Raw genomic sequence first — 23,303 nt, 5'->3', positions numbered from 1 at the left:
CTGGGAGCCAAGCCCTGTGCAGTGGAGCCAACCAGTGAGGATCCTGGGTGGAGCTGCACATGGCTGTTTGAAGGAAAAATGAGCTTTTGCAAACACTATTTAACTGAGCTGAATGCATGACTTGCACTGCACACGGAGCAGAAGCTTTGTTCCAGTGTCCCTCCTGATCCCCCAGTGACAGCCTCTGCCTAGGTGGCCTCTGTCTGAGCAGGCTGGGAGGGAGCCTTGCTGTGCTCATCTGGAAGAAGAGATCCTGAAAGCTCCATCCCCACAGCAACATCACAAAGCAAAAGCAGCTTTGCTTCCCAGTGCCTGCCAAGTCCTCCAGGCACTAGTAGTCCTGGTTCCAGAGGCCTGGCTGTTTAATTAAACCTTAGTCAAATATTAAATTACACCATTTGTAGAAACCTAATAAATGAATCTGCTTGGAACCTTGCTAAAACCAACAGTCTTCAGGGCAGAGGGAGAGTGTGCAAAGCTTTCCACCCTGGTCGGGTGACAGGCAAATACAGCTGCTTCTGCTTTGACAGCCTGGGCTGCATCGTGGAGTCCTTTAGGCTGGAAAAGACCTCTAAGATCTTTTCACTTTAACTTACCATTAACTTCCTACAGCCAAACACACCACTAAACCACATTGATACATCTTGTAAATACCTCCAGGGATGGTGACTCCACCACTTCCCTGCTCCCTGGGCAGCCTGTTCAGGTGCCTGACAGCCCTTTTGGGGAAGAACTGTTTCCTATTAGCTAATCAAACCTCTCCTGGCACAATTTGAGGCCATTGCCTCTTGTCCTGTTGCCTGGGAGAAGAGACCAATCCCCACCTCACTAAAACCTCTTGTGGGTAATTTTCCCTGGAGGTGACACTTGCAGCCCTTTAAGTGCCCTCTCCCCTCCTACTTCATGCCAATACAGGTCTGGAGGTGAGGCTTTAAGTTCAGTCATGCTCTTCATGCTTGGATTGTACAAAGAAGGACAACCTGAATATTGTCTGAATATATTCTTTAGACCATAGTATCTTTCTCAGATTCAGTTGGTGAAGGAGCTGGGTGTCTTGTTGGTGTCTGAGGTCACTCAGTGACCATCTCAGCCCCATGAGGGGACCAGAGGAACCACAATACCACATAAACCAAAGACTCAGTGGAGCTGTGTGTGGCACACCTGCTCTACAGAGCACTGCTTATTTCTCATTCCACTTCTTGGCTTGCCCCAGTCTCCCCTCAGAGTCCAGCACTGACTGTTGCTGCTGTTTCCCCCCAGACGATTTCCCCAAGCCACAGATCATCATCCAGCCCGAGACGACGGTGGCCGTCCTTGGCAAGGACATCCGCTTCACCTGCCTGGCGGCCAGCAGCAGCAGCTCCCCCATGGTGTTTGCCTGGAAGAAGGACAACGAGATGCTGCACAACGCCGAGATCGAGAACTTCGCGCACGTGCGGGCCAAGGACGGGGAGGTGATGGAGTGCACCACCATCCTGCACCTGCGGCACGTCACCTTCGCGCACGAGGGCCGCTACCAGTGCGTCATCACCAACCACTTCGGCTCCACCTACTCCAACAAGGCCCGCCTCACCGTCAATGGTGAGTGGGAACTGCTTCCTCTTCTCTCCAGCCTGAGCTCGGATGTGGTACAATTCTGTTGTGTTTGCGGGGTGCCCCGATGAAGGAAGGGATGATGAATCTGACTCCACGTTCTCAGAAGGCTAATTTAGTATTTTACGATACTGTAATATGTTAAAGAATGCTATACTAAACTATACTGAAGAATATAGAAAGGATACTTACACAATGCTAACAAGATAATGATGAAAACTCATGGCTCTCTCCAGTCTTGACAAAGCTTGGCACCGATTGGCCATTGAGTCAAAGCAACTCACACCAGAATCCAAAGAAACAATTACCTGTTGGTAAACAATCTCCAAACACATTCCAGATGAGCAAAACACAGGAAAAGCAAATGAGATAATAATTGTTTCCCTTTTCTGTGAGGCTTCTCAGCTTCCCAGGAGAAAAATCCTGGATGAAGGGATTTTTCCAGAGAATGTGAATGCCACACAATTCCTTGCTCCTGAGGGTCCATTCCTGATGGTGAGCTCTTAACTCTGCACAGCAGCTGTTTGTATCTCAGTGGATGCTGGGAAATGCCCTGTGAGGAGCACACACCATTTTGTGTTGGCTGCCATCCAGCCAAGCACTTCAGCATACATGTTCTTAGCAGCTTGTACTGCTGCTCTTTGGGTGCTCAGGTAGATTCTTTGCCCAATGAAAACAAAAATACAAACCGGTGCAAAGAGGGGTGTAGCAGTTGGAAGTTCTCTGTAGGAGAGAGAACAGATTTTTTTTCCCCAGGTTTTCAGAGAAGAAAATTAGAGCTTTGATCCCAGCTCTAATGATCTGAGTGTCATGGGCTCTGCAGACAGGTGTGTTCTGTAGAAACACGGGGTCACTCCCCAGCTGTTCAGAACTATCTAGCCAGAAGCACATGGCCCATGGCTGTCACCTTCATCCCTCCGTGGGAAGAACAAAGAACTGCCCAGAAGACAGTATTTCCCCATGCCCTTTGTTTTTCCTTCCTCAGTGCTGCCATCATTCATCAAAACCCCCCACGACATCACGAGCCGGACGGGGACGACGGCGCGGCTGGAGTGCGCGGCCGAGGGCCACCCGCCGCCGCAGATCGCCTGGCAGAAGGACGGCGGCACCGACTTCCCCGCGGCCCGCGAGCGCCGCATGCACGTCATGCCCGACGACGACGTCTTCTTCATCACCGACGTCAAGGTCGAGGACATGGGCGTCTACAGCTGCACGGCCCAGAACTCTGCGGGCTCCGTGCTCGCCAACGCCACGCTCACCGTGCTGGGTGAGATGCCTTCTAGGTTTTGTGGTTTTCATGTGTTTGTAATCCTGCGGTTCTTTAGTGTACAGCTCTGAACTCCATATAGACTGTTAGCTGCTGTTCTCCCATTTTGGTCAGACAAAGCAATTCCTCTCTAGGCCTGGGAATCAAGGACACATTGCTGTCTCAGGCCCTGAGAGATGGAAACAAAAGTCACTTGTGGGGGGCAGCAAACTTGGGGTAAATCACTTCATTACCTGAAGCTGTAATTGGAAGATTAACCCCCAATATGCAAGTGGACCAAACTGATAAAAGTGTGAACACCCATGACCTGTCATCCATTTTTGGGTGTAGTCCCTGGGGGCGCTTCATCTGCCCTAAATGAATATGAAGGCCCTTCAATAAATATAACTGCTTTTATTCCCTTAATTTTGTCTGGCCTCTGTTTTCAGGTAGTCCCAAAAAGGCATCACCAGTGCTCCAGGAGGCTGAGGGATGGCCGTTAAGCTCTTTTCCTGCTGCAGATAAAAGAGAGACAGAGTCAAATGATCTGTTTAGTCTTGTTTCATTATTTTACACTGTAGTTCACTAATGAAAAATACCTGTTAAGTAAGAGAAGGAGCTGTAAGTTGCATCTCCTTTTGTACTGAGGAAGCCCCTCCAAACACTCTATTTGCTGTCTGGGACAATGACTTCAAAAGGAAATTGCACGTGATCTCTCTTGGTCTGTGAAATAATTCACGTTTCAGCTGTTGGCCCACATCCTCAGAAGTTTCTTGTTGGGAAAACTTAACACCAGTTGGCTGTGGTTGCTAGATCTGTTGTGGAGTGCAGCTGCCATATTCCTGAGCATGTGCCTTCTTCGTGCATCACTGTGTCTGCAGGAACACGAGGAACATTCAGTGATGTTAAACCTGTTGTTACACTGTCCCTTAAAAATCAATTTCTGTGTTCATTCTCCTGCAGAGACACCGTCTTTGGTCCATCCGCTGGAAGATCACGTGGTGTCCGTCGGTGAGACCGTGGCTCTCCAGTGCAAAGCCACGGGGAGCCCCCCGCCCCGCATCACCTGGCTGAAAGGCGACCAGCCCCTGGTGGTGACAGAGAGGCACCACTTCACCTCGGGCAACCAGCTGCTGATCGTCAGGAACGTGGTGCTGGAGGACGCGGGGAAGTACACGTGTGAGATGTCCAACACGCTGGGCACGGAGCGCGCGCACAGCCACGTCAGCGTCCTGCAGTCGCTGGGCTGCCGCAAGGACCGCACCACCGTGGGCATCATCACCATCGCCGTGGTCTGCAGCATCGTGCTCACCTCCCTCGTCTGGGTCTGCATCATCTACCAGACCAGGAAGAAGAGTGAAGAGTACAGCGTCACCAACACAGGTAGCTGCAGTGTCCTGAGGCCCCCTCTAAGCTTTCGTGCTGCCAGGCGTCCCACTGAGCCTCACCATCCCCTGGAACTGCAGCTGGCTTATCTCCCTCGTTCTCCTGGAGCCAGCTTTCACTTGCAGCTGAAGCATGTTCAGAGCTGCATTTCTCCCCTTTGCTTGCTCTTCAGGAAGGTCTTTTCCACTTGGCTGTAGTTCCAGCCATTGCTCTGGCTACTTTGGTTTTCCATGACCATAAATGATAACCCTTGAGACAGTCTGGGTGATGTCCATGATGCTGGGAACCTGTCTTGGTTTTTGGAAGTCTGTATTTGCAAAAACTTTGAAGTCAAAACTTGAAAAATTAGACCTAGAAGCAGGAATCCCTTTTTTCATGTTGTGTATAAGAGCTAGCCCTGATGACAGGGGGGTATCTGTTGCTTTTTAGAGGAAGAATTAGCATTTAGTGCTTTGTCCTGATACTCAGAGGGGGTAATTTGGTGCTGAAATAAGTGTTGCAGTGAGAATAAAGTCTCCTGCCCTCCTTATGCAGCCTCTTAACAAAACAGAAGTATGGAAGAACCAGCCTAAGACTTTCCCAGCCCGCTTGGAATTTCCAGCCTTCCTACATTATGCTAGCTTTAGATAGAGTACAAAAGGATTTTTAAAAACATGGGCTAGGTAGGAAGTCTTGGATAGCCTATTAGCAGTGTGATGTATTAGTGGGATTCTTTTATAATTCCCTTTTTTAGTCCTCAAAATCCAGGGCTTCGTGCCTGATATAATTGAGTTTCACTTGGTTTTGTGTGGCAAAGGAAACTGAAATTGCCTGATAAAAATGGAGAAAGCCAAGAGGCTTAAGACTTATTTCCTGCTTAAGAGAATCAAACACCCTGTTCTGCAGAATACTTTTACTCCTGACTTCAGGAGGCAGAAGACTTGAGTCAAAGGAGGGACTGAACTTTAGGGAAAAGAGAAGGATTTACTTATTCTGAATAAATAGTTCTACTCCATCTGTTATGTACTGACCATGCCACATGCACTCAAAGAGCCTTTATCAGCACTCTGTCCCACAGCTTTAAGCTTTGAAAAATCAGGAATGGGGCTTCTGAGGGGAAAGGAATATTCAGGCAGTTCAGTTTCCAGTGCACCTACAGAAAATAACCGCTTCTAGATCTGGTCCCAAATCCCCCTTGAAACTGTGAATTTCCTTTAAAAAATCCTGCTGGAAGCTGACTTTTCCCTTCTCCCATTGCTCTAGATGAGACTATTGTGCCTCCTGATGTGCCAAGCTACTTGTCCTCCCAAGGGACTCTCTCGGAGCGCCAGGAAGTGGCCATTGGAGTGGACACCCAGCAGCCCAACGGGCACATTGACAGCAATGGTGAGCAGTGGTTTCGTTATTCTGTAATGCTGGATCCCAGCTTGATACGGGAGGTAGAAGTCTCAGCCCAGAGTACTCCTGTGTTTGTGTTTGTTCTGAGTTATCTGAGAGATCTTTATAATGCAACTCCTGCATTTATGCAGAGCAGGGATCTGTGTTTGACTTCACAGAGCTCTCCTCTCCCAGGAGTAAATGTTCCTACAAGCTGACTGCCTCACAAACTGCTCAGTCAGGCCCCAAGGACTGGTTTTTTGCTAATTTTGGATTCTTTTTTTGGCAGCAGCGTTACCCATAGTCATACTAGAAAATGCATTAACATTGCCTGTCCCTGCCTTCAGGCTTTGAAATTAAATGTTGGGGTTTTACACTATTTAAACACAGCACATTAGGAAGGAGTTGTGAACTAAGATCCTCCTGAGATTGTGCAGCATTTATTCTGTTAAATGTTTACTGAAAATTGTCTTTTATCTCCATTGCTATTTTTTCTCCCATTTCCAGTGTAAATAAGACCAACAAGTCATTTAACTGTGAGCAGATGGCTGTGATCTTTACCCAGATGGTTTGTTTGTTACAGGGATGTGTCAGGCTGATGCTGGAAGGTGTCCAGATGTTGAAGCTCCTGCTGTAGGTTGTAGACAGCCCAAGCTGTGTATCAGCTATAATAAAGACACTTGGAAAACTGAGGACATGGCTGATGGAATGCTTGTTCCAGATAAGACAGGTACAAAACCAATTAATCTGAGAAGGCATTTCGTGTTTGTACAGATCACAAAACCCTCCAAGTCAGAGAGCATTAACACAAGGAATTGTTAACCTTCAGAGAAAAAAAAAAGCTCAGAATGATTCTCAGGTGCAAGCACAGAAAATTTACTTTCTCCTGCTTGCTTTGATCCTCTCTCAAGCTTGGATATTTGGAATTTGAGGAACTGTCAGAAAGAGGCAGAGTAAAGCTCCCAGTTGCCATTCTGTGCAGCTGGCTGATGGGAATTTTGATTTGAAATATTCTTAAATTATGAGAGCACTTTCAAAACTGAAAGTGTTAATTTTTTTCACGCTGTTTTAAAATGGCTGTTGACTTCAAAGCTCAGCTTTTTCATTTATTTTCAAAATTTAAAGGTTGTTTTGGGCACTACACCTGCCTCTGCTCTTTGCCAATTTCTATGGTGTTCCACTCATAGTTTTCTATTTTTAGGATGTGCTTTCTGTTCTCACACTGCATTGTAAAAGCCACGGAAAATGAGCCAATGAAACAAATTTTCTCTCTAGGAGAAACTAATGTAAATTTTAATAATGGAAAGTTGTTGAGTGCGCTAAGGAAATTACCTTTAAACATTTAGAAACTCCTTGCTGCATTGAATTCTGCTCATCTGTTGTTCCCACTACCAGTAATGACATATCTTGAGATAACAGTGCAAGCTGATGCTGCTCCCTGTAAAGCAGCAGCACAAAAATAAGAAAGGTAGCTTGGTATTTTAAAGCAGCTATAGTAAAGTTCCACTTTGCACTTCTACCCTGATTAGAAAGCCTGGAAAAGGAAATAAAAAAAAAAAAAGAAAGTTACAAGTACTTTGGAGTGAAAATGAATCCCATACTAACTAAAGCTGTTAGTTGGACCTACCTGGAGTGATGGTGGGTGTGTGATAGCCCTGTGTGAGACCACAACGTGTCCACGTTATTTAGCGAGAGATTCCCCCAGTGAGCTGCACAGAACTGCCCTTCCCTCCCATGATTTGTGTGCTCCAGTGCTGGCCACGTCCATCTGCTCCTGTTACCTTGTTGGTTTTCCCTTCCTGCCCCTCAGGCTACGGGCTGCCCGTGGTGTGCACGGAGTGCAGCGGCAGCACGGACAACGTCACCGTCCGCTCCTACGCCAAGGACTGCCAGAGCCTAAGGACTGTGGAGAGCACCCACCCCAGTGCACTGAGCAGCAGGGAGCACCAGAGGAAGAGGAGTGCAGGCACCAGCCTTCTTCACGCTCAGCCCTGCAACGGGATTGCCAGTGGCAAGAGGGTGGAAACAGACGGGACCCTGTACCCCAGCAACCACGACAGGATAAGGCCGGAGGGCGCGGCTGGCGCGCTGCTCGCGGACGCGCACGGTACGTCCTTCCTCGGGGTCACCTCTGGTCCCCAGGGCCACCAGCAGGCTTGTAGCACCACCCCAGGTGCTCCCCTCAGCTTTTCAACCAGCTCACAGGCATGGATGGAAGCGGTGGGGTTGGTTTGGGCATAGAATAGAATTATTGAGGTTGGGAAAGACCTCCAGAGCTGTGGAGGATGGGAGTGCTTGGCAGGCTGAGCATCACCTAACCATGCTGCTCCTTTGGGGTTTTGCAGGCTCTTCACAAGTAGCAGCAAAGCCTTCAGAGCTTAACAACCTTAATTTGGTGAGAGCTTCGCCTGCAGGAGGGTCATTAAAGCAACTGAATGTGCTTCCTGAAATATCCCCAGCACTACTGGATCTGCAGAGGGAAGCAGAGGTGGAGCAGGCTCTCCTGCCCAGCAGCACCCCAGCCCAGCCCCACGACTCCACTCACGAGCCCAAGCTGCCCAACAGGTCTCTGGACTGAGAGCACAGACTGACTGCCACATGCAAATTAACAAACACACTATTACTTTTTTTAAATTTTTTTTTTTTTTTGCACAGAGTATATAGGCTACTTACTTCTACCTCGAATCTTGAACTGATGGCCTGGCAAAGGCAACCAACTGAGGTATGAGAAACAAGCTTGTATGGGGAACAAACTCCTGTTCGAGCGTCATCTGATTGTACATAGTTTAAAACTTCCCTGAGAAGTATGAAGTGTTCAAAAGTCAACTTGCATATGAAGCACATAAATGCAAGGGATTATTGTGTAAAGAGAAAAGTATTTGATACAATTGTACATAAGAGTTTTCATATATAAATATATAAAAAATATATATATATCTTTTACAGAGGCTATTTTAATCTTTAGTGCATGGAAAACTGAGTGAAATTTTACAATTTTGGCAATATTGTTTTCAGTATCAGGTTGCTGTTAAACTTTGTGAGAGAAATAATTCTGGTGCCTTAAATGCATAAACAGAGCTTTTAAAAGCCAGACTGTTCCAAAGGGATGGTCCTCTTTTCAGTGGAAGTTCCTTTACACCATGTACTCTGGGGTTGGGGCAATCCCAGGTACTGGCTGGGTGGAAAAGTGACCAGGAACAGCCCTGTGGAGAGGGATTTGGGGGTGTGGGTGGATCAGAGGCTGGATGTGCCCTGGCCATGTGTGCTCACAGCCCAGAAATCCAACCATGTCCTGGCCTGCATCCAGAGCATTGTGAGCAGCAGATTCTGCTCCTCTGCTCCACTCAGGTGAGGCCCCACCTGGGCTTCTGCACACAGTTCTGGTGCCCTCAATGTAAGGAGTTCAAACTGAAAAAGGGGAAGTTTAGGTTAGATACAGAAGAAATTGAAATTCCTCCCTGTGAGGGTGGTGAGGCACTGGTACAGGTTGCCAGAGAAGCTGTGGATGTCCCATCCCTGGAGGTGTTCAGGCTGGATGACCTCTGAGCAACCTGGACTAATGAAAGTTCTTCCTGACCACAGCAGGGGGTTTAGATGATAAGGTGGTGTTAGGTCAAAGGTTGGACTTGATCATCTCAAAGGTCTCTTCCAACCTAGTTAATCCTGTGATTCTGTCCCTTCCAACCCAAGTCTTTCTGTGATTCAATTGGATTACTTAGCACAAATTTCGTTCCCCTTGGAAATTTGTTGTACTTAACACATTTAGTAACAGAGATCTTCAACTGTGTCAAATGAAATTTATAAAGAAAAAAAGCAGTGAGCAATTATGTAGCAACCTGATATGTTCCTGTTGGTGGAAGAACTTGAATTCCATTATTTTTCAAAACTTCATAAAAATTAGTATTTAAACTGTGACTGTGTGAGACTTTAGAGTGGACCACACAGGAGGCACTAAATAACTCTTCAACAGTGCAGAGCCCCAAAACAACCAGAGGAAAAGGTTGTTTTGACTGGGAAGAAGTTGTTACCAAAATAAATAACTTGTGCAGTAAACCAGGGGTGGTCTCATAACAGTGCACCTCTCAAACACATCATCAGAGAGGTTTTACCTGCCATGTGTGCACAGCTCTGAGCACCACAGCCCTCACCACAGGCCCTTCCCCTCCCAAAGGGACCCAGCTCTACCTGTCTGAGGTGTGTGCAGCAATTCAGCCTTGCCTTCCTTAATAAAAATAACCTGTGCCAGTGTATAATGCATTTTCACACCCAAAAACCACATCTGTTCTGGGGGGGTTTGAAACCATAGAGCTGTTTTGACAACAAAACTAAACTGTACTCCTAAGGGGACAGCTGTATCACTAATTCATCCAATACTTTTTTTTTTTCCCTGCAACACAATATTACACTTTGTAGTTGAACAGCCAGACTCTCTATATGAAAACATCACCTTCAAGTGAGTTATGCTGCCTGGTGTAGCAATTCTGGGCTAGTCAGAAATACATTTGTTTTATAAGGAAAACTGTGGATTCGTGGTTGAATAGACCTTTAAATGGAAATGTCCCAAATGTTTTTATGTGGTCTTTTTAAGTTCATCCATTAATGGAGGGGGGATAAAGAAATACCCACCTCAGTCAGACAGATCTTTGTCACTTCTGACTTCACAATGATGCTTTTTATTTATAGAAAGGTTGCTTTCTGTTAGTGTTTGCTGGTACCTGTGGATGGAGGACTCCCAGTTCTTTGTGATTTGAGTTCTGCTAACATGAGGTTGCTAACTCTGGTGATGACTACTTTGGGGCAGGTTTATCATGGGTGGGAGGGGGGTGTTGTTACTTTTTTCCTTAGGAGCAACTCCAAACACCAGTTCCACTGAGGCCGAGTCTGGGAATCCACCTTTGCCAGGACTGTGGTTCAGAACAAGCAGCAGAGATAAGGGCAGAAACACTTCACGGGCACTTTAGATCCATCCCTGAGGGACCTGCCCCAGCGCTGCTGCACTTGTGGGGTTTCAGGAAGTGGCTGCAAGCTGCCCCTTGGTCTTGTCACAAGCTGGTCCTACCCAGCCTTAGCTCCTGTAAGGGAAGGACCTGCTCTGAGGGCCAGGGAGAGCAGCAGCTGCCCCTGGGTGAAGCCAGGCATAATTCAGCCAGTACCTGTCTGTCCCAGTCCCTGACTATTGACACGTTTGCACTTTGAGACAGGTGGCGAATTATGTTGAGTGCCAAGTTTATTCAAAGCAAAGGAAATGGATGTTAGAAATTTATAAACCGAGCACAGTTTTCCCTTTGCTGAAGGGAAAAGTGGTCCAGAACTAACTCATGGAACCAGGGACATGGGGAAGATGGGAATGATTCAATGGGCTCGTTTTGCTGGCAGAAATGTCATCACCAGTGCAGATACAAAAGCGTATTTGTCGTGTTAACATTGAAAATAATGGTTCTGAATAAAGTTAACTGCCTAATGTTATGACTTCCACTAAATATGTGAATTTGCTGCTTCTAAGAGGCAATGTGAAAGAGGAAGTATTACTTTTGTGTACAAATTTATTTATTTATTAGAGAATTTGGTACAATGTTGTACATTGAAAAACATGTAAGATATTGAAGTGTCTAACAAACGGCATTGAAGTGTCTTTAATAAAGGTTCATTTATAATATTACGGCTGATCTGTTGAGAGTGAGCTTTTGGGAGTCTCAGTTGAAAATTAAATAAAATTCTAATCCATTGCTATATCTCTTTTCTGTCTTTCTGTCACAAAAATGGAGATTAACTGCCAAAGTACCTGCTCTTGAAATGGGGCCATGAGATCCTGGGGAACAGCGTGAGGCTCTGACAGCCTGGCCTGTGGATGGGGTGGAATTTGGGGCTGGATGGAAAAATACAATACAGAACTTGTAAGAAATACATTTCCAATATATCAGCTTGCTTTAGTATCTGGCAAGTCCCCCTGTCTTGGCAGTGAGAACAGAACAGATGAGGGGGGTGTGTGTGTGTGTGCAAGTAAAAACAGGGCCAGGACAGCGCCAGACCCAGCTGCAGTTGTGAAAACCTCTGGTGTTCCCAAACCCCAGCCCCACCCTGGGTGGAAATTCCAGAGGTAGCTTTGGAGATAAGCCTGAATTCCTGCTTTAACTAAAAATCTCAGTTCAGTTTCTGTATTTTTCTGAAAAAAATAGAATTAATTCCCCCTTGAAATTATCACTTTGGGTATAAAGCAGGTTGACTGAGAATACTCAATGTTCCTTAGCACATCTAGGAGTTCATTTTTTTTTTTTAATTGAGAGAGGTTTTAAGAGGCTGGTGCCTGGTGTAAAATTTAAGTTGTTATCCCACTTCATCCCAGTAATGGGCTACATTATGTTTTGGTAAACTTGAAAGAAAACATTGCTAAAACTTAAGACAAACAGTCATAGGAGAATCCATGCATTTTTTGGTCTATTTTTTCTCCCCACAGTCCCAAAACTAAAAATGTCCTTTTCATCCATATTAGGCAAACTGGTGAGTGCAGAGCAGCCCTGGCCACCTGCTGGGGCTCTCAGTTGCCTGCTGCCATTCCCAGGTACCTTTGGCCTTTGCTGCCAGAGCTGCTCCACTGGCACAGGGAAAGGGAATCACTTCAGGTCTGTCCCCTCCCACCATTAGGTTGGCTAAAACAATTTGGCTGCTTGGCTGGGTTTTGTCGGGTTTTAGTTAGGGTTTTTAATTTTAATAATAAAAAAAAAGGTGATGACAAAAACTGATTCTGCAATATTAAATAAAAACAACAAAAAATGCACCATTTGGACCCAATGACATAAAGATGATTATTTACAGCTCAAGTAATTAAATGCATCAGCTGCAGTGCTAACCCTCTCACCATGTTTAAAGAGCTTCAAGAGAAAATGTGATAGATTTTTGAGACAGAGTAATAAATCTCCCTCCCTTCCCAGTCCCTAAAATTGAATGTGATAAATAGATATATATATATAGAATGTCATAAAAAGAGACAGCCTCAAAGTGGCAGGAAGCACAGCTACACCAAGCCATGGTAGTGAGCAGTGTTACCAACCAGCCAATATGGGACTTGGCCGAATTCCCCATTTTAATTGAAGATTATTTTTAAGAATTATGTCCTTTGTTCTGTATGTTTTACTTGTCTGCCAATTATTTTCTAAGTTTTGGCCTCTGAAAAGTCTTACAACTCTGTCATGGATAGCAGTGTAATAAAACATCCAGCCCGTGCTGTAGGCACTCTGGGCAGGGGCTCTGGTGTCACTGGTGTCCCCTGCTCAGGCCACTGCCCTGGTCTGGCATTGGTTCTCTCTCTCAGGACTCCAAACACATTGTCCTCATGAGGGGAACAGCCCCACAGGTAAATTACAGCACCCAGGGCCTGTGGCACCCACTCCTCTGCCCTGTGTGAGGAGCTTCCCATGGCCCAGGAAACCGTGGGCCGTGCAGGAAACCATCACACACCAAACCCCTTGGCTTTGCCTGCCCACACAAACACCCTCCCCAGCTGAACCTGCCCAGCCACCACGCAGCCAAGCTGGTCCTGTAAACCTCCAGCACCAACTGGTGATAATTTTGAGTAATTCCAACAAGGTCTTTTCATCTCACTCATCCCCACACCGTTTTGGCTGCTGCAGCTTCTGTTTCCTGCGTGAGAACAGCAGCAGGATTTTGCCTGCCAGCAGCCCCCCAAGAGCCCTCAGGATCCACCCCTACAGAACTCTGATTATGTTGAGTGGCTCTCAACATGATCCACTGAGCAGAACTCTGATGTTCTCCCTGCCTTGCCCTCCCAGCTTCCCTCCCAGGCTTCAGCACTGCCATTCTCCTGCTGCTCAGGGATGAAGACCAAAAGAAGGCAGAGCTCCGAGTCTTTGCACAAGCACAGCTGTAAAATAATCCAAGCCTGTGCTTTTACTGGAGAAATATGAGTGTGATTAATAAAGCTGCACTGGCTCCCACACAGGAATGCTTGCTGAGCACCTGTAGGTATAAACAGGAATATAAACTTCCACAAATACAGCTCGAATCAGGAACAAACGGATGATTGTCTTTGACAAAGAGTTCTCCCAAGCCAGGATCCTTTCGGTGCTGTTGGAGGGCAGCAGGCTGTAACTCTATCAGCCCCTTCCCCTCCCCTGTTACGAGGCAGGTGCCACTGAATGATGAAAACTTGCTTTATTTCAGCCTCCCCACTCAGCCCCCAAGCCAGAGCTTTCCAAAACACTTTCCCTGCAGGAGTTCTAATAATGCCTTTTGCAGCCACCGTAATTAGCTGTTTACCCCCCAAACATTACTTTTTTGGCACAACTCTTCAAAATTACCTCACCCACTTTCCATGCAGGAAAATTTCATGTTTGGGAAACTGGATTATTGGAGGATTTACTTTCCCCTAGCAGGCAGAGTGGCTCTCAGCCTGCGGGACAGCTGCTGTGAGGGGTGCGGGAGGAAGGCTCTGCTCCCAGCCCGCTCCTCCTCCGGCTTCTCCCCCTGCAGGACCGGCCGGGCTGGCTCAGAGCAGCAGCTGCCGAGTCTTCTCGTATGTCCCCAGGAAGATGAAGCCTCCCAGGCTGATGGCTGCCATCCGTGGGACAACACCTGCAAACAAGCTGGAGGCAAAGGAGAGGCGCTGTGAGAGGATGAGCGGGGAGCGGATGCAGGGGCTTCGGGAAACAAGGCCAACAAAAACTCTCTCTTGCTGGTTTCTTAAATCCCACCCCACCGCTCGCTGCAGGAATCTGTCTGGACTTCCCTAACACAGCACTCCCAAGGTTTGTGGTTTTTAACCCCTCTCCACACTGCTCGGGTGCAGAAGGAAAAGGCAGAGGCCATTATGGGCCATTGGAATGGAGAGCTGGCCACAAAGAGCTGCAGACAGGTGGGGACGTCCTGGCCCCCACTGCCCCACAGCCCCTTGCAGAGCCAGCCCTGCTCACTGCAGTGGCTCCTTCCCAGGAACAGCCGTGAGGGAGCAGAAATATTCCATTCCATTCCGTTCCACCTTCAGCTGCCACCCTTTTTAGGTACCTGATCTTCACAGAAATTACCAGGAAACTCGTGCAAAGCCAAATGCTTGACACATCTAAACTCACAGTTGGTTTAACAGCTTCAGGACTGGCCAGGGTATCCTCCCAGAGGATTACAGGCTTCCTTTGTGGCAAGCAAGGATTAAAATCAAATCCGTTTGGCATCCCACTCCCCTTCCAGATCCATGGCACTCAGCCTGGCTGAGCTCCACAGGGATCCTGTCCCTGGCTGTGCCAAGCACTGCATGGTCCCTGCTGAGAGGGTGTCCACAGTGGGACAGGCTGGAATTCCTGGTGAGACCTGGCTGCTCAGGAGCTCCCTGCTGCACAGGGAAACCTCTGGCAGTAATGAGCTCTGCTAAGGAGCCGGGAGCACACAGGCAGATGGAAACATTTTATGGCTTTACTAGACAGCAATTGGGCCTATTACCATAATGACAGCTTTAAAACAGAGTAATTTGTACAAGGCATGTATGGACAGAGCACTGATAGGGCAGATCCTAGGGAGCAGCACACAGCATCCCTCTCCTGCTGCATTAGGGAGCCTCATTACGGGAGCAGGGGCAGACATTCATTTCCAGAACAGCCCACTCGAGACACAGCTATTACACAAACAGGGGCCCATAACTGAGTTACCCAGAAACTGCAACCCTGGCAACCCCCATTACTAGCCATCACTTCCAAGAATCCTGGCCCTGCTTCTCCCAGATTCCTGTTCCCACCTGCCACCCGTGGCCTCTCCCATCCACTCTCCCACCATGGGCTCCCTCTCTGTGTGAGGGCAGAGCTGAACAGCTGCAGGGAGGTCCCAAATCCAAAGAGCAGAGCTCTGTGGCAGGTCTGATCCAAACTCTGCTGGAGCACGCCTGCCTCCATCAGCAGATGAGACAAATTGGGTTTATTTCTGCTGGCCCCATCAGCAGCCGCTCTGGTGGGCAGAGCTCTGCTGTCTAGCTGAGTTTGGTCTGTGTCTGCAGATTTCACCTGGCACTCTGCCACTCCTCAGTTCCTAACAGGAGACAAACAGGACCCCTGCAGTTACCCTTTGGCTCATTGAATCACGTAGGTTGAAAAAGGACAAGCCCAAAATAACCCAGCATTACCAAGCACACCTCTAACCCATGTCCCCAAGCACCACAGTTACACATTTTCAACATTTCCAGGGATGCTGATCCTACCACTTCCCTGGGAAACAGGGCAAAGCAATGCAGGGCCTGGACACAGCACAGGGGGGCCAGTGCTGAAAAAAGCATTGTGTGTAACTTGCAGCCCAGTGGTGGAGGCTTCCTCCACCCTGCTTGGCTGCCAGGTAAAATTCCCCCTTCTCTACTCCCCAAAGAGAATTCTCTGCTCTTCTCCCTTCGAGGGGCTGCCTGGCAACAGAGCTTTTCTCTGTGCATGTGCTCTTGCTGCTGAGCCATGTGCCCCTCTGGTATTTTTCCACTGAAATTGAGATTCATAACCCACACTTCAATAAATAAAACTAAACAATGTAGAGGGATTGTTATTGCAAAATTAAATTGGTACCTCACATGCACCAATCCCACTCTGACCAGGAGGTTCATGGGAGGAACAGGACACCTGGTGCAACACCACCAGCTCCATCCCCAGCTCCACACAGGCCTCCTCACCAGCACCACCCCTCCAACAACCCTCGTGTTTATCACCAATAAGTTCTGAAGCTTCCTCCATGGCTTTCAAACACCACTATCTCCTTGTGAAAAGCTGTTAGACAAGATGCAAACCCCCTTTCCTGTGACTGATTCCTCTTCTCCTCTGGCAAAAGCAAAGGTTCACAGATCCACTCACCCCATCCCCATCCTAACCCCTGCCAGTCCTGGCTCTCCCTTAACAGAAAGGGATGTGGAATTTCTTGGCGTGAAGCAGAGGGATTTACTAGGTGCAGACCAGGAAGCTGAGCCCTGTGCTCTGGTTTTAATAAGGTGGCAATAAGCAATGCGTCTTTCTGCCCTCAGAATTCCTCCTCTTCAAGTACGAGATTTATTAGAGGAGCCATAAATCATGTCATGTTGTAACTGGCCAAAAAAGCCCGACATTTTTATTGGTTTTGATTAATAGATTTATAATTGGCAGCAGGCATGGCAGCCTCTGCGTTTATTTTTCCCAAGACTTTCTTCCTTTTCCTCGCAGCTGACGCAGCTTGGCCTCCTTTACATGTTGCTTTTTCTCCAGATCTCTTATTGTTTTGATTTCAACTGAATTGTGTTCCCTTTGGTCCTGGTCCACTGGTGCTATCTTTGGGCAGAGTTTAATTCTGGGCTGTTTAGAAAAGGGCACTGCTGAAACACCCTGAAAAGAACACAAACATACATTTTTGCTCTCTGCTGGGGGGTGAACTTTACTTTTGGCCAGGGGGTGGGGGAGGTTTCCTCAGTCAAGTCCATGCCTCTTCACACCCTTCAGAGCTCAACTAGCACCAGACATGGCCTCACTTCTCCCAGTCCCTTTCAAAACCTGCCTTAAGAGTCCACCAAGCCATGCAGGGCCCAAAACTCATCCCCTGCCACATCACCTCGTCCCCTCCGAGAGGCAAACCTGAGACAGCCCATCCCTGAGTGCTGCCGGGGGGCACAGCTGGATGCCTTCCTGGAATCAGTGTTCAGGAACTTCCTGCAATTTGTTTTGAATTATTTCCCACATGTGTAGAAAGAGGGCTGAACTTTCATTAGCTGGGCAAGCAGAGATCAGATGTTCAGAGAAAGCTGTCCCCTGCAAAGCTGTGTTGTGCAACAAAGGTTAGGACAGTGCCCTGAAAGAGTGAGAGGACTAAAAATCTAGGGGAAACTACAAAGTAAAGCCCCAAGCTTCCAAAAATCCCTCAGTTTCTCTTCCAGGCTAAAGACAGGTGAGACATGAGCCCTACTGAAGGCAGCACAGGCTGAATTTCATGGACTGGAGAAGTAAAGACATATTCACTTTCAGAGGCCAACTACTGGTATAAGACATGCACTCAAAGAGGACAAGGGGGTGTAAGTGAAGCAGTGTCAGTAAATATCCTTTTTGACACCTCCAAATGTTCTAGAAACACCAGCAGAAGGCTCTGTATTCCCACACTGCTCCAAGCCCAGGGGATCATTCTCTGTCTCAGGACAAAGTGAAGCACTTAAGAGACTGGATGGACATCACCCAGCCTTCCACAGCTGGTCAGAGGAAAGCCCAGAACATTTCTACACTCTGGCTACAGCAGGACAGCCCTGCAGAGCTGCTCTGTGGCTGCTCACACCTACTCTTTGTGCTCAAGCCTGGCTCAGGAAACTTGCACTTTTGCAATGGGTTCCACACTGCAAAAATCTGGGGGCACGTGCTCAAGGCCAGACCTAAGGGGAGATCAAAGCTCACAGCTCCTCCCTGTGCTTCAGCTTGTCCCCACTGCTGGCAGCACGCTGGCATCGCCTGCTCACATTGTGCTCCACAACAAGAATGGGGAATTGAACAGAGGAGACCTTTCAAACCTGCAAGGAATTGCCAGGAGGAGGAAAACAAGAATGGGGAATTGAACAGAGGAGACCTTTCAAGGAATTGCCAGGAGGAGGAGAAACTGTCCATAAGGGGCTGGTGGGTCCTGTGCTGACCTTCCCTGGCACCTCAGGAGAGAGGATTCACATCCCTCAAATGAAACTGCTGAAACTGCTATGAGATGTGCCTGGATTTAAATAGATACAAATCACAAATGCTCACAGGGAAGAGTCCATCATGGGTTATTGACACAAAGCCAGCCTTGCCTCTGACACCTGGAGCTGGGCTCAGAGGTTGGATGTACCCCCAACAAAGCCTCTTTTCTGTGCTCTTCCCTGGACACTGCCCCCAGCCAAGGCTAAGGTGAGGACACTCAACCTCCCTGAGGGATTTGTTCTTGGCTCCCTGACTGTTGCTCCCTGCCCAGGTGTGCAGCAATCAAAAGGCTTTTCTGTATGCCAGTACTTAAACAGAAACAGATCCCATCCCATCCTCTCACACCCCCTAACCACACAGACAACACAACCCCTGAGGTCAGCACGTCCTTACCCTGACAGGCCTTGTGTCCTCCAGATGCCGCCAAGGGCAGCCAGAACATTCCCACTGGCATTGCTGGAACCAGCCTGCACCACAGAGAGAGATTGGAAGTGTTGGCAGAGGTTTAGTTCTTTACTGAGCTCCTGTGCCTGGTTAGTGCTACATGACAGGAATTGCAGACATCCTCATAGCCTCCTTACCCCAGGCACAGGAAACAGTTCCTAATCACTAGGAATGGAAAAAAGGGTGGAAAGTGAAACAAAATCAAGGTCCCAGAGCTGGTCAGTTCAGAACTGGGCAGCCAGTCCCTTCTGCACTACACTCAGCTGTACATCCAGCAGCTGCCACTGCAGTTAGACCTTAATAAAAACACTTTCAAAGCACCAAGTGACTTTGCTGCTCCTTCAGATTTAAAAGAAAAAAACCCCAAACCCCTGAGTAGTGTATTGCATGTGAAAATTGTCTTGAGTGCAAAACAGAGGACAAACAGCAGGACTAGAGACACTTAAATTCCAGGAGTGAATTCTTAATGTGAAATGACTAATAGAAACTGAATGGTCTCAAAGCACCCTCATTTCTTTACCTGGTTGCTCAGGAGAGAGGCAGAGATGAAACCCAGTTTTACAGGTTTATCACCAGCACTATCCAAAGACAAAGAAGCTGCAGCAGACACAACCCAGCAATGACAGATAACACAGCAGATGAGACTCAGCTGGGAAGGTGTGTGTGAGCAACAAGAAACACCCCAAACTGAGAGATGTGAGCAACAGGGTAAAAAACACCCACAGAAACTCCAGAATGCCCATCCTTCACCAACACAACAGCTCTTTTCAGGGCTGGGAAAGGCTTTAGGAACATCCACCTGCTGAGGGCTCAGTGGCTGTCAGCTCTGCCCTGGGTCAGTGAGATGATGATGGGAACACCAGACTCATTAGCAATTTCTAAACTTACTGAACTTACTGATCTTATAAGCAATCTTCCTTCTGCCCTGGTTGGCTGATGTTGGCCATCAAAATCTCTATAGTTTAACATTTTACAACAGAAAATCCAGTACCAAGCCCTCCTCAGAAAAGACATACACACTCTGAATTACCAAAACAGCAGAATAAATCCCTGATGGGCAGTTTAACATGGAGTTAACTCTGACTCTGCAAGGCTTTTCTTCTAAAGACACTGCATGAGAGTCTAGAAGCTGAGCACAAGCCCAAGTCTGTTTCAGACAGCTCCCTTGGGAAGGGACCAGAGAAGAATTCACAGGAAAGGGACACAACAATTTCATTAGTTCTGCATGCAGTGCCTGTTCACATCTACTCCTGCCTTCTAGGACAAGAGCAGAAATGATTATTAATAGGTGCTGGATTTCATTCTGCAAGGGCCCTACAGAAACCCTGGAATGCCCAGGCCATTCCCTGGCCTGTCTGGTGGCCTCCTTCCCTCTTACCTTTGCCAACATAATTCTTGTCTTTGCTACGTCGAGCGGTGTGGTGACTGCAGCTGCAAATCCACCTGAGAAAATTAAAACAGCAAGCACAAGTGAGACATTGTTGTGTGAATATGAATGCCACACTGCCTATAATTCCCAGGGCTGTGGTCAACACTGCTGTGTTATTAATGCCTACAGCACGTTCCCTCACGTCAGAGCCCAGGTACGTCTGTCCAAGGTCTGTACACACACCTTTTGTTACTGTGTATTGACTTCAGAAAACAGCTCTCTGCTGCTAAACTGTAAATCCAAACATCCCCAGGGACATTACTGTCTTTTTGTTCTGTACTCTGTACATACATGAACATAGGAAGGTTGTAAGGATAGCAGATTTCACTTCCAACATCCACAGCAAGTTTGGAAGGCAAAAAACTGCTTACTCATTTGCAGAGATGGGAAAATAAAGCAGTCACACTGTGTTCTGCCTAGAGAATTAAAGTCTGACCATTTAAATGCTGGAAAGACAGAATCATGCTCTGTATCTGAAACACATATGCTTGGTCTCCTCACTAGATACACACAGACTGGATCTGGGACTGTTCCAAGGAAAAAAGACAAGTCATTGTTTGGGATGGAGCTCATCTCCAACAGAATAAATCAGCTCCACTTTGGATAACAACAATGTGAAGCTGCCCAAGGGTCTTAGGAAATTGTCAGAAGTCTGCTGTCACAAGTGCCATCTTACCCTCAGGGGCATTTTTATTCTCTGCTCTCTCCCAAACTTCACCCTTGGAGCTCATCACTGTCACTTGCCACAGTCAGCTCAGCTGTGGCTTTCCTCCTGAAAGCCAGAAATCTTCAGCTTATCCATCTGCATGTCTCATCCCAAACCTGTGTGTCTGGCTCTGTATTTTAACCCTGTGACTACAGCCTGGCCTCTTGTGCTATCTGGGGACCAGCTCTTTTGCTTTTCCTCCCAGGATTTTATTCCTTTCCCTTATTTCCCCATCCTAAAATCAATTCTAATCTTTCCCTCATCTGTTCGAAATATTTCAAGAGAGTAATTCATGCTGAGGGAGAGCCAAGTGAAGGAAACTTCTAAAATACAAGAATGAAAGGGGAAGAAAGGGGGGAGAAAAGAGAGCAAGAGACTTGTTCTGAAGTCTTTCTTCTTCCCCCTGATTTTTCTTTTCTCTGGAGCTTGCATAAATCCTGTATCTGCTACAGCCGGGAACAAAGTGACTCCAAAGACTGAAGCCTACACAGTGCCCAGGGAATAAGCTAAAAATAATCTATTTTCTGTTCCAAGTTTTATGGAATGTAGAAAAATTGATCTCTCTTTTCTTGGGATGGCAGAAGGGAAAAAAGCATTTCTTCTAAAATCTGTAAAGTAATGAAAAAAAAAAATCCCTGCTGGCTTGTGTTTTTACCTGCATCTCTCTTTCCCAGCCACCTTAACTTGAACATATTAAACCCTGTTTTATGGCAGAGGAGGCTGGGCCAGCTGGCACCCTACTTGACTTCTTATAGTTAATTAAGGAATGTCCCATGACAGTTCAGGAGATGCAGTAAGGCACATGTGCAGTCCCCTGGATCTCAAACAAGAATAGCAGGAAAGTTGAGTTAGTGAGCAGCCCAAAAAGCCTGGTTTTAGGAGCAGCTTCCACTCCCTTAGGGCTGGCCCATGTGGTTCACTCTGCCGGAAGCTTTCTAGCAGTGATACCTCACTAAAGAGCAGAAAAATGGGCTGTATTCAAGGAGTCAAAGCAGAAACTATGAGCAAGTTAAACTAAATTCCAGTCCATTCTTGGACCTTCTTTAAGGTCAGAAAATCTTTTAATTGTCAGCCAGTTTTTGCGTAAGTGACCAAAAGGTTTTGAGAACGGTCCGGATAGAAACTTTGGTACTCATGTCAGCAATGTATTTTTAGAATGGTAAAAATAATCTCCATGGAAAATAGTGGCTTTACAAGTCTGGATGTAGAAGCCCTTCCTTTGCCCACAGACCAAGCTAAAATTAAACAGTGAACCACATGGCTGTCAGGCCTGTATCAAGCAAAAAAATCTCAAAGCATCACCCAGCTCTGATGGCAACACTTTAATCAGACTAACTTATGTCCCTTATCAGATCTCTGTACCTTTTTTTATTCATTTATTCCTGAGAGTTTCTTATTGGCAGCAGCTTCAGTCTTGGCTGATAAGAGTGGTTAAAACAAACACAATTTATCCTGACATGATGTTCCCAAATTCTTATCTGAAAAGTTTAATCAAGGCTGATTGGTTTTCATTTTTTCCCCAGCTGACATCTGGATCTTCCCTACTCTTTCGTTATTAACATTTCAATGTTTCTTTTTCCATCACTGGGAAGTATTTGGTACAGATTTACCAATCAGTTCAGAATGGCAACAGCAACAATAAAATGCTTCATAAGCACAACAAGCAGCAGGATAGCGGCTAAATTAAAAGCAAGTTTGTATATGCTTGACAAAAACATGAGATTAAAGCTAGCATTTGTTGGGGACTGCTTTTTATTGAAGGCAGAGAGTCTGACAAAATGAATGTTCTTAACTCTAAATGTCCAAGATAATTTTAGAGTGACCTCTTAAACTTAGTACACAGGTATCTAGGAAGAGAATAAAGGAACTTAAAACCTGACTGCTTCCAATCACCAGATTGATACAACAGACACAAACTGTTAAAGCCAGTCTATTCATTGAAAATAGGAGGGCTGTGCACTGCACTAATCCACAATAGGGCCCAACATATATTTAAATCACTTACTTATTTAATAATCATTCAGTTCCTGCTGCCATTGAACTCACCAAGAGCTGCCACATGATGCTGGAGTCTGCTCCACTAATCAGCAACCAGGAAAAGCATCAGAGTAACACATGGACAAGAAAGGTTGAGAACTTGGAGCCTCCCACTCCTAAATCATCCTGGTTTCTCTGCAGAGCTGATGGAGAAAAAGGCACTTTTGCAGTGAGTCTGTGTCCAGGCTCACTCACCAACTCACTCCTGGAGAAGGCTCCTCTCTCCCTTGCCCTGACAGAGCTGGGGATGACTTGGGCCCAGCAAGTAGGCTTAAAGATGGATTTTCACATGAGAGAAGGCTCTTGGCTCATTAATACTTCCAGCAGAGTGACAAATTCCTCTATTGGGAAAATAAACCTTCATGCAGCAGTGGAAAATTCATCACCCATCTCCCAAGAAGTTACAATGGTCACTGTATATTCACACTTTACCAAGTCAGGGTGTTAAACAGAAAA

General features: G+C 46.8%; 2 protein-coding genes across 2 annotated transcripts in view; one reads left to right on the top strand and one right to left on the bottom strand.

The window, feature by feature from the left end:
* The window catches only part of LRIG1 (leucine rich repeats and immunoglobulin like domains 1), a 91,564-nt gene extending 80,253 nt beyond the window's left edge, over nt 1–11,311 (top strand). Inside the window, exons 13-19 of the mRNA XM_039734230.1 lie at nt 1,261–1,581; nt 2,579–2,860; nt 3,803–4,222; nt 5,468–5,590; nt 6,165–6,311; nt 7,392–7,688; nt 7,927–11,311. Of these exons, the coding sequence (XP_039590164.1) occupies nt 1,261–1,581; nt 2,579–2,860; nt 3,803–4,222; nt 5,468–5,590; nt 6,165–6,311; nt 7,392–7,688; nt 7,927–8,159 (1,823 nt within the window). The 3' untranslated portion in view covers nt 8,160–11,311. The remainder of the gene's footprint in view (nt 1–1,260; nt 1,582–2,578; nt 2,861–3,802; nt 4,223–5,467; nt 5,591–6,164; nt 6,312–7,391; nt 7,689–7,926) is intronic.
* Nucleotides 11,312–13,734: 2,423 nt separating this feature from the next.
* SLC25A26 (solute carrier family 25 member 26) overlaps nt 13,735–23,303 on the bottom strand; it is an 82,459-nt gene continuing 72,890 nt past the window's right edge. Inside the window, exons 8-10 of the mRNA XM_039734100.1 lie at nt 20,054–20,118; nt 18,625–18,698; nt 13,735–14,181 (exon numbers count right to left, since the gene is read on the bottom strand). Coding sequence (XP_039590034.1) covers nt 14,085–14,181; nt 18,625–18,698; nt 20,054–20,118 — 236 coding nt within the window. The 3' untranslated portion in view covers nt 13,735–14,084. The remainder of the gene's footprint in view (nt 14,182–18,624; nt 18,699–20,053; nt 20,119–23,303) is intronic.

Source organism: Passer montanus, unplaced genomic scaffold (genome assembly GCF_014805655.1).
Source record: "Passer montanus isolate IOZ18808 unplaced genomic scaffold, ASM1480565v1 scaffold9, whole genome shotgun sequence".
Classification (NCBI taxonomy): Eukaryota; Metazoa; Chordata; class Aves; order Passeriformes; family Passeridae; genus Passer; species Passer montanus.
The sequence above is the reverse complement of the archived record's forward strand: the minus strand, read 5'-3'. Positions and strand labels throughout refer to the sequence as shown.